General features: G+C 40.0%; 1 protein-coding gene across 1 annotated transcript in view; it reads left to right on the forward strand.

Annotated features, from left to right (window-relative positions):
- LOC132710926 (1-phosphatidylinositol 4,5-bisphosphate phosphodiesterase zeta-1-like) overlaps positions 1-8,896 on the forward strand; it is a 71,013-nt gene extending 62,117 nt beyond the window's left edge. Inside the window, exons 11-13 of the mRNA XM_060688536.2 lie at positions 1,120-1,252; positions 4,220-4,369; positions 8,755-8,896. Coding sequence (XP_060544519.2) covers positions 1,120-1,252; positions 4,220-4,369; positions 8,755-8,843 — 372 coding nt within the window. The 3' untranslated portion in view covers positions 8,844-8,896. The remainder of the gene's footprint in view (positions 1-1,119; positions 1,253-4,219; positions 4,370-8,754) is intronic.
- The last annotated feature ends 5,937 nt before the right edge of the window (positions 8,897-14,833 follow it).

The following is a 14,833-nucleotide window of genomic DNA, read 5'->3' on the forward strand; positions in this document are numbered from 1 at the left end:
TTCTCCCCTCCTATTGTCTTTACAGCCCACGAAACTAGGGAGGGTTTCTTCTGAGCCTCTTGTCCTCCCCACATTCCTGCTGTGGGATCAGCTGCCTTTTATCTGACTGTTCCCTTGGTTATGTCTTTTTGCCCTGTCTCCCAAGGTCATTCCCAGATACTATGATATCCACCAAACTCTTACTTGCAAAAAACAGAGGAAGTAAGGAATTATTGATTAGGTGAATTCTGGATTCACTTTTATCTTCACATGGCTGGTGAGAGGGGATGTCTATCCATGTCTATCCTACCCTCAAAACGACACTATAAAGCACTGCACACCAGAACAACTAGACACAAGAACAGTTTTTCCCCGCACGCCATCACTCTGCTAAACTATTAATTCCCTCAACCCTGTCAAACTAGTTACTAAATCTGCATTATTCTTAATCTTCTCATCATTCCTATCATCCATCTCCTCCCATTTATGACTGTAAGCTTGTTGTTAGTATCCTTAAGATTTATATTTACTGTTTCCTAATATGATTTGATTGCTTATTTGTTCCCTATGACTATCATTAAGTGTTGTACCTTATGATTCTTGACGAATGTATCTTTTCTTTTATGTACACTGAAAGCGTATGCACCATAAAAATTCCTTGTGTGTCCAATCACACTTGGCCAATAAAGAATACTATTCTATTCTATGTATGAAAATACCCAGGATTGTGCAATTGTAGGAGATGGCCAATCTGAGCTCAAGGGTAGGGTAAATGCATAATCAATTTGGAGTCTTGAATCAAGTTTCATGTTTCAAATCATGTTTCAAAGCTAAATATTATTATACAGGTGGTCCTCATTTAGCGACTACAGTTGGGAATGATAACTACGTTCCCATAGGAGACCTAAATTCATCCCCCTCCCTTGAAGTCCATTGACTCGTATCTGGTGCCATTTTTCTTTGACCATTAGTAGATCAGATTCTTGAATATAGATAGCATGAAATAAACTCATCGTTCTTTTGAACTGTATCCTGGCTCCTGATTTCTTTTGCCTGGCAACAATTGGATAATTAATTGTGCATTGATATAATCCAGCATTACTATAAGGATGCATACCAACATAAATGTCTTTTCTCCAGATTATTAGTGGCTGTCAGCTGCCTCCAAGTAACCTCTCCAAAAGTAACAAGGCTGATCCTCTAGTCAAAATAGAAATTCATGGTGTTCCAGCGGATATGACAAAACGGCAGACTTCTGCCATAAAGAATAATGGTAAGTTGAATGAAATAGAAAGGTTTAAGAGTCAATTCAATAATCTGTAAAGCCTATGTATTAGAGTTAAGAATGCATGGAACTGTCTAACTTCTGTCGGTTACAATATTGTGTATATAACAGAGGAGGGTTTCAGCAGGTTCTGACCAGTTCTGGAGAACCAGTAGTGGAAAGTTTGAGTAGTTCGGAGAACCGGTAGTAAAAATTCTGAGTGGGCCCGCCCCCATCTATTCTCTGCCTCCCGAGTCCCAGCTGATTGGGAGGAAATGGGGATTTTGTAGTATCCTTCCCCTGGAGTGGGCTGGGAATGTAGATTTTACGGTATCCTTCCCCTGCCACACCCACCAAGCCATGCCATGCCCACTAAGCCACATCCACAGAACCGGTAGTAAAAATTTTTGAAACCCACCACTGGTATATAATCTTATTTTTCTATTATATCAAATGTTCTTCAGATTATTATTTTTTATTAATAGGGGCTTTCAAATGCATAATTTGTTTTGTAAATGGTTTACACAGAACCTTCTGTAATACATGCCATTTACAATACATACATTTACATACTAACAACAATACACGGTTGTTACAAAAAATATTTATAATTATTATTTATTCATTAAATTTCTAATGAATTCTATATGTATAATGCATGGCTATTATTAATACTCATTTTTGTATGCAACTTTCAGCAACAGGATTGATTTTAACCCAATGACAATTATTTTGTGTTGTAATACATGATATTGCGATACAAAGTTTGTAACATTATACAAACATAATGTTCACAAATGGAAAAAGTTTTTGTGTGTAACATTTCCAAAGATATCCCCAGTTTTAAAAAATTTGGATGATGAGCAGAGGAGAAGAGATACAAAATTTATGAATTTATAGGTGTTTGGTTATTTTAGTAGATCATACTTTTGGAATAGGAGGGATTGGTGGTTTGGTTTTTTTTTTTAAAATCCCTGATCAAAGTTGATATTTGTTGATGTGCCAAACAATTGAAGAGTCTTAAAGTGTAACAGAATAATGAGTCATAAATACAAATTATTTTATATTACCATAGATTACGCCTTTAAGCTATGCACACAATTATTTTATTTTATTTTATTTTATTTTATTTTATTTTATTTTATTTTATTTTATTTTATTTTATTTTATTTTATTTTATTTTATTTTATTTATATACCGCCCTCCTCCCGAAGGACTCAGGGCAGGGAACAGTCAAAAAATAAAACACATAGATTACAAAATTTAAAAGAACAATATAAAACCATATTAAATAAATTTGGCCCGGAACAAATTAAAACACCCCCAATACTTAAGACAGATTTAAAATGAAAGTAGTTTAATACTGACACCTGCAATTTTTAAAAATATGTAGTGCAGTTTGTACCTCAGTCAGACCTAAATTAGGGGGAAAAAAACCCCAATTCATTAAGGTGAAGCCCGTACAAAAAAAAAAGGATATGCTGGAATCAAGAAATGTGCATTAGGGAATAATTGTATACAATTGTGCAGCTTCAGGAAAGAAAAACTACAATACAGGTAGCCCTTAACTTACAACCTTAATGGGACCAAAACCTCCATGCTAACCAAGGCGGTTGTTAAGTGAATCATGCTCAATTTTACAACCTTCTTTTTTATGTGGTCGTTAAGCAAATCTGACTCCCTCACTGACTTCATTTGTCAGAAATCAACTGGGAAAGTTGTAATTGGTGAATACATCACCCCAGGATGCTGAAACCATTAAAAATTCATGCTGATTACCAAGTTCCTGAATTTTGATTATGTGACCATGGTTATGTTGCCATGCTCATAAGTGTAAGGATCAGGTTATAAGTCACTTTTTTTCAGAGCTATTGTCTTCGAATGGTCACTAAATGAATGGTTGTAAATTGAGGACTATCTGTATCCATATTTTAGGAAAATATCATGCATTGAGAAGATGTCGGAAAAAGAACAGGAGTACACACATATAATTTTTTGCTTGCTTTCTTGGAAAATTAAATTAGCACAGAATGGGGGAAGTATGAACATTCAGTTTCTTTTGCATATGGCTGATCATGACGTTGCTGAATATCTATTGGCTGTAAACTGCCCAAAGTTGTTTTAAAATGGGTGGCTTTAAAAATGTTTTAAATAAATAAATGAAATATTATTGATGTGATTAGACAAGAAGTATCCCAACAGAACCAGCTATGGGGTGTTCTATATACATCGTTATATTATATACTTCTGTAAGGGACCTGGTGGCTCAGTGGTTAAGACGCTGAGCTTGTCGATCGAAAGGTTGGCAGTTCAGCGGTTCGAATCTCTAGCGCCGCGTAACAGGGTGAGCTCCTGTTACTTCTCCCAGCTTCTGCCAACCTAGCAGTTCAAAAGCATGTAAAAAATGCAAGTAGAAAAATAGGGGCCACCTTTGGTGGGAAGGTAACAGCATTCCGTGTGCCTTTGGTGTTGAGTTATGCCAGCCACATGACCACGGAGACATCTTCGGACAGCGCTGGCTCTTCGGCTTTGAAACGGAGATGACCACCACCCCCTAGAGTCAGGAACGACTAGCACATACGTGCGAGGGGAACCTTTACCTTTACCTTATTATATTTTGCTTCCTTATGGCATTCAATTGCTTTTGAGTCAATACATTCATGCAAAATTTTGCATTAAAAAAAATAAAACAATGCAGGTATTATAATGTATTATTTCTCCTTGGAGACAAGACCATGTAAACATCTACAGAAGTCCCAATATTTTAAAAAAATCTCCTGGGTTTTAATTTAACTCTTTTGTTTTTGGTTTTTTTAGATATCAGGTTTAACAAAAATCTATTGAGGACCTGCGTAGGTTCTGAAATAGTGACTAAGGGGGAAAAAGGGGTGCCTTGGTGTTTTTTCAAAACTCAGAGCACTTCTCGTGATTAAGGTTGAAGCTATTAACAAGAGTTTTCTTCCTTGGTTATTTCAGCTTTGAACCCTAGATGGAATGAGACATTCACCTTTACTGTCCAAGTTCCAGATCTTGCCTTAATACGCTTTGTAGTAGAAGATCAGATGGCGGTTCTTGCCAATGACTTCCTTGGCCAATTTACTTTGCCACTTTTGAGCATGAATAAAGGTAAGGATATTATTTTCTGGCTAACGAGAGATAACAAGCAGTTGCCTGTCCTTTAAAAAAAACAACAAGAACCCAAGGTACAATGTAAGGTGAGGAGAATTACCGTCTGTAGCATAAAACCTGGCAGTACAATATTTGATTTTAAAGTCCTACCATTAATGTCTGTGGAGCACTGGCTGGGGGATTCTGGGAGTTGAAGTCCACCCATCTTCAAGCTACCAAGGTTGAGAAACACTGACTTAAGTGATCATGTATTATATCTAGTTATTATCTGTTATAATCCCAAAGGTTCTTTTTTCAGGAGGCCGAAGAAGCTTCTTGGATGAGAAGCGAAACATCTTCAAAGAAAAAACTAGAAACTCCAGTTGCCTCCTGAAAAAGCACCTTTGGGACAACCATGACCTGAATGGCTGAGAATTTCTACAGACATCTGTTGCAATATTTACAGATTTACTGGTGTTTGATCTTCTAGAATTAGCAGTACAGCAAACACCAGAAAACGTTATTCCTGTCTTTATTTTATTTTATTTTATTGTCATTGTACGTGTATACGCAGTATACCCATACAACGAAATTCGCTTAACACCCAAAGACCAGGTCCAACACACATAACAATCCCCAAACACACCTCCACCCACCACAAATTCCCCACCCCTGAACCTGTTCTGTCTCTGTACCACGCACACACCCCCACAGACGGCCCGGAGTTAATAAGCCATACGACAAAACTCTTTGATGATAAAGCTGGCAGCAACCGAGTGGCTAGCTGCCAATTCAGACTTTACTCACACAAAACAAAGATTAATCCAAATGCAGTCCAATAAAGCAGGCAAAGTCCAGTAAAGCAGAGATCATGGAGTATTTCCAGTTTTTGCTCGTCACAAACTGAACCGGCCACCACACCCACATTTATACCCTGTGGGGTGTGGTCCAGTGACTCAGCTAATCTCTGGCATGCCTTCCCCTCTGCTGTGCACACTTCTCCCTGCGCCTCTGTCGAGGGTCCAGCCAGCACTTATCTTCCTCGTCGCTGTCCACCTGTGGCTGCGGGGACGTGCTTGGCTCTGAGCCTATCGTTTGGCCTTCGGTGTCCTCTGGAGGCATTGCCAGAGAGGAGGGTCCTGGAGAGGGAGGCCTTGCCAACTCCTCCCCCTCACTCTCAGAGTCTGTATCTGTCGATAGCCCAGGCTCAGGCAACGGAGCCACAACAGAACCACCCAAACATCCACACAACAGACCAAGTATTGCTGTCCAACAGCTCACTGATGGTGGCCCTTTAGTTCATTGTTGAGTGCAATTATAGCTCTGGGATAAAAACTATTCAGAAAACGTGTGGTCCAGGTTTAGCTTATCGGTAGACGAGATATAATACATATCACAACCAAGGGAAGAAACTATACTCTGAATTTAGAGAATAGGAAAACGTCAAACCATATTTAACACACAGACATTGTTCTAATGTGGAGCCTTCTGAAGTCAAACTAGTTTTCAGTTTCCAGCCATCAACTCATCTAGAAATGATCCCTCCAGGAGCTGCAGAAAACCCGTACGGCTCCCTTTTCCAAATGCAGGTTATAAAATATTACTTTGAATTTAACATTACATACACAGCCCAATAAAATAGCCATTGAAATGCTCAGTTATATTTCATGCTAGCTTTTGAGGCCCTTAACCATAATAAAAAAATAGAAGTTGACAGCGCATCGAACAAAGATAAGTCATCGGTAAAAAGGACTGAGCATGATTTGAATATTTTTAAATTTACAAAAGGAGGAGATTAAACTCAGATTGCCTTTGTTATCTTTTGCTGCTTTTCTTGATTGTACTGGAACTTCGGTTATATAGTGAGAGTCAGTTTGGTCTAGTGGTCAATGCATCAGACTAGAAAGTGGGAGGTCTTGAGTTCTAGTCCAGCCTCAGCCAGGAAAGCCATCTGGGTGACTTTGGACCAATCACCCTCTCTCAGTCCAATCTACCTCACAGGGTTGTTGTGGGCAAAAATAGGAGAAAGGTGTGTTGGATAGTTTTACCACATGGACTTATTTGTAAATATAATAAGGTGGGATACAAACGAACAAATAAATAAATAACAAATGCCTTCATGTCTATTAAAATCACAGTGCACACTTATTCATTTGCACATTTAAGCCTCTGCCTAATTCTGAATTGGACTGATTACTTTACAAATACTCTGACTTGTTCGGAGGATTTAAATTAACCAAAATCAGATTTAGAGAATAAGAGAAGGTATTTTATCTAAGAAGTGTTAGAAATGAATTTAAGTTTGTGCGATGGAAATCAGTCATGTTCTCTAGTTCATTTCTTCTGTCATTACAAACTTGCAAAAAGCATAACATTCCATTTGTAAAATATTTTCCTGGGTGTAATGTTGCACGCACGTCATCATAAAATATCCAAAGAAATATTAAGCTATATTTCACACTGCATGAAGCATCATGAAATATTTAGACTCTAATGAGATGACAAACTTGGTGTGCTGTCAGAGAATATCTATAAGTGTTATTATGAAAGGAGAAAACATCTATTTCTCAATAACAGAGCACCTAAAATCAATGATAAAATACATACTTGTGTATGTCTGCAAGAAGTTAGTCAGAGAAAATAGAAAGAGGAGGATTTTTCTGGAAAATCTATGTTAAATTGATCTCTGTTCTTGTTGAAACCACACAAAGAGGGACAATTGGTTAAAATTTTGTAAAAATACATGGTCCTTTTGAGGAAATGTCTTTCTGCATATTCCACAGTGTGCATGTAAACCATACTCCAGATAACATTAGAATAGAATAGAATAGAATAGAATAGAATAGAATAGAATAGAATAGAATAGAATAGAATAGAATGGCCATCTTTTATATTTGGGCCTTCAGACCTGCCACATTTTTTATTGTGGGAAAATGGGAGGGGGGATTGCACAGAGTATGGGTGATATGTAGTCAAAATAACATTCCTTTCTCAGAGAGTCAAGGACGCCTGGCCGTGGCACCTGGAGTTGGATGACTGGGACAGGGTTGGGTTCTACTTACCTTTACTACCGGTTCACATCCCATCCGCATGTGCGCGCTCACTTTGCTCGTGCATCAGTGGTGGGTTCCTCCTGGTTTGGCCCAGTTCGGCCGAGCCGGTAGCGGTGATGATATGATGTCACCGAACCGGTTCTCTTTGTTCAGGAGCTGGGCCCTCCTGCCCCCCTGCATTATTCTTACCTTTTACTTGGCCCCACCCCCAATCTATTCGGTGCCTCCCGAGTCCCAGCTGATTGGCTAGAAGTAAAAAAACTGTTTAAACTCTTTTCCCGGGGCTTCAAAGGGCCGTCCTACAGCTGATCAGTGTTAAAAGGCAGTGTGATGGTAGACGAGTGCGCTCCAAAAACAAATGGGTAGACCGGTGCCTCCAAAAACAAATGGGTAGACCGGAACGGTCCAAGAACAAATGGGTAGACCAGTACAGCTCTGCAAGCAGTTAAAAGCCTGGTAGACCAGTACCTTTGCTAAATCCTAAAGAATTGTCACATAACCATCAAACCACACCCATGAAATAAGCCACGCCCACAGAACCGGTAGTAAAAAAAATTAGAACCCACCCCTGTCATGCATGCACTCTTCTGCACATGCGCAGAAGCTTCTGTGCATGCACAGATCACCTATGATGATGTCCAGGTCAGTGGGTGGAGCCTCCCGCCGGTTTTACTACCGGTTCTTGCAAACCGGTCTGAACCAGGGGCAACCCACCGCTGGACAGGGAGGTATCTCCAGTTTCGAAGGTGGATGATTGGACCATGTGATGGACATGTGGATGCTGGGCAGGCACTTGGACTTTCACTTGGGTGGGGAAAACCTGGAAACTTTCAGATTTGGGTTTGCCCAGATGTGCCAATATGACATCTCTAATAAATGTAGCTTTGAAGAAACTCGAGCCTCGGAATTTTCTTTCGTTAGGGGTGTTACTTGGAACCCTGACATAGGATAGGATAGGATAGGATAGGATAGGATAGGATAGGATAGGATAGGATTCTTTATTTGGCCAACTCCCTTCTAGCACTGATGATGTTAACCTAGTTGGATAATGAAACATCTGCAAGAAAACAATCAAGCTCAGAGAGCACCAAGGAACCCATAAGACATTTTCTGTTCATCTTTCCTGGTTGGATAATTATTCATATTTAGTGTGAGAGACTGAACCTGCGTGGATACTGTAATAATAAGTTTATCAATCCAGAAGCTATACACAGACGATTAGGAAGTTAGTTGCTAGAGTCAGGCTGTTGGTCCATCTAATTCACTAAGTCAATGTGGATGGTGAATTTTTTTCTACCGTTGCTTCTCGCTTGACATGCTTGCATTGTTGTCATCTTGGTTTTCTTTCAGGTTATCGCCACGTTCCATTGGTCTCCAAACTTGGAGTTACTCTCAAGCCTGCCTCTCTGTTTGTCTACGTATGGTACTTTCAACAGTAATGTCATCGCCCGCTCTTCCATCTGTGTGTTTTAATAAAGGAACCATGGTCCAAGCAGGTGATTCCTTCTACTTTCTAATAGAAAAGCTAAGTGTTTATAGTACTTGAAATATTAGGTCTATCCACATATTGATTCACACATCGTTTTTTTTTTCTGATTTAAACTTCTCTATTCTACCTCTTTTTGAAGTTCTCAGTAACTCTATTCAACCAGATTTATGAATCCTCCCCCTCTTCCTTTTTCCTTCATGCTTTTTTTTTAAATTCAATCCTTACTTATTCTCTTTGTATTAAAATTAGATTGAATATTCTCTCATATGGTCAAACTGCATCAAGGTCATTTTTGTGTCCAGTCCAAAATAATTCAGAATTTATTCATTTTTAATTCCTTCCCTCGTTTGATCACACATGCTTCTTAAATAAGCTACTCCCATTACACACACATATGCACGTGTGTGTGCACACACACCCAAAGGTACACACAAATACACATCCTGTTTACAAGAATGCCATATGGTAATCTGACCTATAAAAAACACAGCTAAAATAATGAAAGGACTGGAGGATTTTTAGAAGCAAGTGTTGAGTGGCAGGAGTGATTTTAACTTAGAAAAATGATGAGTTGGGATAACTCACTTCCAAGGCCCCTAGTTACAAGAAGGACATAGGTTTAAATTTGTTGATAGTTGGACTCCTACCAATGGTTGCACTTCATTTCATTGATAATGTTACTTAGTTGGGTAATGAAATGTCTGCAAGAAAACAGCCAGGTTCAGAGACCACCAAGGACCTGTTCTGCCCCAGCTACAAACCCCAAAGAATGCAGCACACACAAAGTCTGTACAAACCTTAGTTTACTAAATTAAATCAGTCTTTTTCAAACAAAGGCTGTTAATTAACTTTATTAACAGCCTACAAGAATCCAAAGAATAAATAATTGTAATCTTACTAGGATTGGCAGAAAGCCCAGAAGCAATTTGCAGGAAACTGATAAGAGAACTAAGATCCAGATGTGAAGGAGAGTGAACGAAGTTGTTCCCTGCAAATTGCCTCAGTAGTCGTCCTTCCTTAAGACTCCCTTAGACTAAGGGAGTGGCCAATTAGTCCCAAGCCTTACTCTCGAGGAGACCTCCTCCTGAGAAGTCACTCCTGCCTTTTGGCAGCTCTGCGCACCCGTAATTGAGAAGAGGCTCCTCCTCTTCTTCCTCTTCATTTATGGGAGCTTTTGGAGGTTCTGAAGGCTCTGGCTGAATCCCCGCCTCTGGCACTACATCTTCTCCAGCCTCCTCATTGTCCAACTCAAGTGCCAGCTGCACAGGCTGCTGGCACAGCACCACACCAGCCTCCTCACTGTCGGAATCAGCTACTAGCTGCACAGGCCGCTGACAGGCCACAACAGGAGCCCACAGTTCAGCTCTCTTGAACAGACAAAACCCAATGATTTAACTCATCTACAAGATATATAGACAGACAGACAGACAAATAAATTTAAGAAAATCAATATTGAGCAAAGACATTCATTATTTTTCTAAATCATACAATTTACCAAATGGCTGAAGAGCCAACACCTTAAATCACTATAAGAGGCTCAACTTCAAAAGACGCACTCCTCATTTAAAACTCACTTCATAACTCTTGCTTAGTAACAAAAATTTCACACTCACTTGTGATCTTAAATTGAAGACTACCATACCTGTAAAGAGTCATAGAATCAGAGTTAGAATTGGATGTTTAGCCCACGTTGCTTAGCACAAGAATCTAAATGAATTTAACCCTGAAAGAGTCTCTCTGGTTTCTAAAAAATTCCAGCAAAGAGGAAGTCCATCATTTCTCCATCTCATTGGTTCCATTAGCAAAGGGTTCTTAACTTTAGGATGTTTTCCTTTAAATTTTGCTCGAATCTGATTAGCCAAAACGGATTTCGTGCCCTGAACTTCAGATGTTCTCTGCCATCCTATTAGGGCAGGGGTCTGCAACCTTAAACACTCAAAGAGCCATTTAGACCCGTTTCCCACAGAAAAGAAAACACCGGGAGCCACAAAACCCTTCCCGTGCCTGACTATTTCTTGAGCGGCCACAAAACTAGCATATGTAGTTGAATTAAATGTTCTGTTTTCTTCTCTTGGATTTATCCCTGGTTGGCCTACCAGGGGTTGAAAAGCTCAATAAATCGCGTGCCAGCAGGTGTCGCACATTGGCGGTTGTGACGCATATTTTGAGTGACAGGGAGCCGCAGCAGAAGGGTGAAAGAGCCACATGTGGCTCCAGAGCCACAGGTTGCTGACCCCTGTATTAGGGGACCAAAAAAAATATTCAAATGGCAATGGCAAGATTGACAAAACCAGGAAGCTGTTAAGCACACCTCTGCTACATGTCCATCCTAAATTGCCTCTTGCTGAAGATGTTTCAGTGATTAAAAAGCCAGGACTGGAACAGCGTTAAGCACATTAGCCTGTAATGTGTACTTAGCCCTTTTACCTCTGCAGCAATTGCACGCTGCAAAATAAATAGATCGGCCTTTTATGCCCCCTTGCTAATGGGGACATTTGCACATAGAGGATACTCCTTGCATGTAGATAACTAAATGACAATGGACCATGAAAAAGCCATTATGATTTCCCCACGATTAGCAACTTGTTATGTGCCGTTAGCAACCTCCCGGATGCACCTATTCTCCAAGGCAAATACTTCAGTTTAATGTGGTAAAAGAGCTCGCTCCGGGAAATAAGGGGGAGGGGAAGCACATCCTAATGAAGAAATAATTCAATTGCCTTTGACAACGTTCAAAATTACATCCTTCTCCAGTGGGGAAGCACTTTCCTGCATTCAGCTGGATGTTGTTTTGTTGAGCAATCAGCATCGTCACAACTCTGCGAAAAATTGACCTGCTGATGTTCATAGTCAGAGGCAGAGAAGATTCTTGGCGTTATGGACTGCAGCGTATATAGCTTACTAAACCTCCATTTCAACAAATGCAGAAAGAAAGAAAGAAATAATACTGTTAACAGAAGGTTTAATGATGGATGAAGAAAATCAATTTATGTGGTGAGGTTTCCAGCTGTTTTTAATTCCTATAAAGAATTGCACACAGGTTAAGGTGCCAAAAAAACAATGGCTACCAACCTGCCTTCCATTGAGGACCTATATACTGCACGAGTCAAAAAGAGGGCTGTGAAAATATTTATAGACCCCACACATCCTGGACATAAATTGTTTCAACTCCTACCCTCAAAATGACGCTATAGAGCACTGCACACCAGAACAACTAGACACAAGAACAGTTTTCTTCCAAACGCCATCACTCTGCTAAACAAATAATTCTCTCAACACTGTCAAACTATTTACTAAGTCTGCATTACTATTACTATTTTTTTTAATTAAAAAGTTTTTCTCTTCTTCTTTTCTGAAATGTATGGATAAAGGGGGATTTATAATACTTTTAGTAAGTAAAGGTCAGTATTTTGAGGAGGGAGTAAGTAATCTGTTATGAATTAGGGTTTTTTTTTGTTACGAAGAAGTCACAGGGGGGGAAGGGTGGGGAGGGGGGGTTAGGGAGGGGGGGGAGGGGGGGGGAAAAGGGGGAAAAATTTGTATTTGAAAACCTTTTCAATAAAAAAAAAAAAAAGTTTTACAAAGACTATTACTATTAATCTTCTCATCATTCCCATCACTCATCTCCTCCCACTTATGACTGTATGACTGTAACTTGTTGCTGTATCCTTACCATTTATATTGATTGTTTCCTAGTATGATTCGATTGCTTATTTGTACCCTATGATTATCATTAAGTGTTGTACCTTATGATTCTTGACGAATGTATCTTTTCTTTTATGTACACTGAGAGTATTTGCACCAAAGACAAATTCCTTGCGTGTCCAATCACACTTGGCCAATAAAGAATTCTAATCTGATCTAATATTTCATCACTTTCATGGAGCACAGAAGATGCAAACTGTTGTGTGAACCAAAGCTCAGAATCACCTTTATGCCTTTGGCTGTGGACCACAAAGTCTGATTTGCCTTAATGAACAAAATAGTACTGATGCAGGTGCCAACGTTAGTGCAGTGCTTTTTGCTATGTGTCATTGTTCTGTTTAGAGCCATAATTGCTATCAATCATAGCATTGATCTGGGTGACAATGGGAGACAAAATCCACATTCTGTTCTGAAAGGACCACTTGTTTGAAAAAGGGGTTAAAGAGATAATCTACATTAAGGTTGGACAATCCTCTTTCAGCAGAGGAGGAGGGATAAGACACCACCCTATCTCCTGTTTCAACATAGTCCTTTCAGCAGTTCCAAAAAAGTTCCACACTCATTTGCACTATTTAGGTGACCCTGAGGGCACAGATAAACCTCCAAGTGGCCTCAACGATTCTCACAAAAAGTGCTAATGACCAGATGACTGCAAGGAATAGAAATCCTTCCATCCTCCACCATCCTTCCATCCATCCATCCATCCTCAATCAGAACTATAGAAGCTTCTTGAATGAGAAGCAAAACATCTTCAAGGAAAAGTTCAATTGTCTTTTGAAAAAGCATCTGTGGGACAATCATGACCTGGATGACTGAGAAACTCCATAGACAATGGGAGAAACCCCAAATAATAATTAACAAGTTTCTGGAATAGCCATTGAGCAGACAGTACTGGATAGATAACCAAACCATTTTCCACACTGTACAAACCTGGCCAAAACTGTCCAATGATGATCTGGAAAAAAAAAAGAGGTTCTCATCAACAATAGAGTTCATAACTGTGCATCTCATGCTGGACTTGTAACTCTTACAATGCCTAGCTAACGGCAGAACTCAAAGTTGAGATAAAGTTGATGAAAATAAATGGGATGGTATCCAAGACTAGCAAAATATGAGACTTGTTTTGTGGAATTATGTACTGAATTATTATAAATGAATTCAGCTAAAAATTATATAATAAAATTGATACAGACCAGATATTTTTTTCTAGTCCATTTCATCCACCAATCTGTTCTGCCCCAGCTATGGACCCCAAAGAACGCAGCACACACAAAGTCTGTACAAATCTTAGTTTACTAAAATAAAATCAGTTTTTTTTTCAAACAAAGGCTGTTAATTAACTTTCTTAACAGCCTGCAAGAATCCAAAGAATAAATAATCTTAATCTTACTATGGTTGGCAGAAAGCCCAGAAGCAATTTGCGAGAACTAAGATCAAGGCACGAAGGAGAGTGAACGGTTGTTCCCTGCAAATTGCTTCAGTCGGCGTTCCTCCTTAAATAGGCTAAGGGAGTGGCCAATTAGCCCCAAGCCTTACTCTTGAGGAGACCTCCTCCTGAGGAGCCACTCCTGCCTTTTGGCAGTTCTGCGCACCTGTGCATCGAGAAGAGGCTCCTCCTCTTCGTCCTCTTCACTTAAGGGAGCTTCTGGAGATTCTGAAGGCTCTGGCTGAATCCCTTCCTCTGGCACCACATCTTCTCCAGCCTCATTGCCTGACTCAAGTGCCAGCTGCACAGGCTGCTAGCGCAGCACCACACCAGCCTCCTTGCTGTCTGAATCAGCCACCAGCCGCACAGGCCGCGTACGGGCCACAACACAATCCCACTGCTTGATCAGATATTGAGGCTATGTGAAACTGTTCATCTAAGAATAAGAGCCGGACAAAAGTGTCCTATAAATTATGAGCCACGATCAAAGAGCAACTATTCAGGCAGTCCATAAAAGTGGCGATCTTATGCTATGAACAACTAAGTCTGTTCGCTGACAAGTCCAATAAAAGAAAGAAACACCACTGCGACATTTCTTCTCACAGAGATAAATCACTACCAAGTCCAGTGAAGCTGATCATCAAGGACCAGGAAACTTTGTAAAGGAAAACAGTGATTTTTAACAGTGGGTTGTAGCTTCCCTATTGTTCTAGAGCAGGGGTGTCAAGGCCTGGGGGCCGGATCTGGGCCACCGGGTGTTTAGATCTGGCCTGCCCTGGAAACAGGGAAGGATTGGCGCGCGACAGCTC

This window comes from Pantherophis guttatus, chromosome 7 (genome assembly GCF_059756535.1).
Source record: "Pantherophis guttatus breed Tessera chromosome 7, ASM5975653v1, whole genome shotgun sequence".
Classification (NCBI taxonomy): domain Eukaryota; kingdom Metazoa; phylum Chordata; class Lepidosauria; order Squamata; family Colubridae; genus Pantherophis; species Pantherophis guttatus.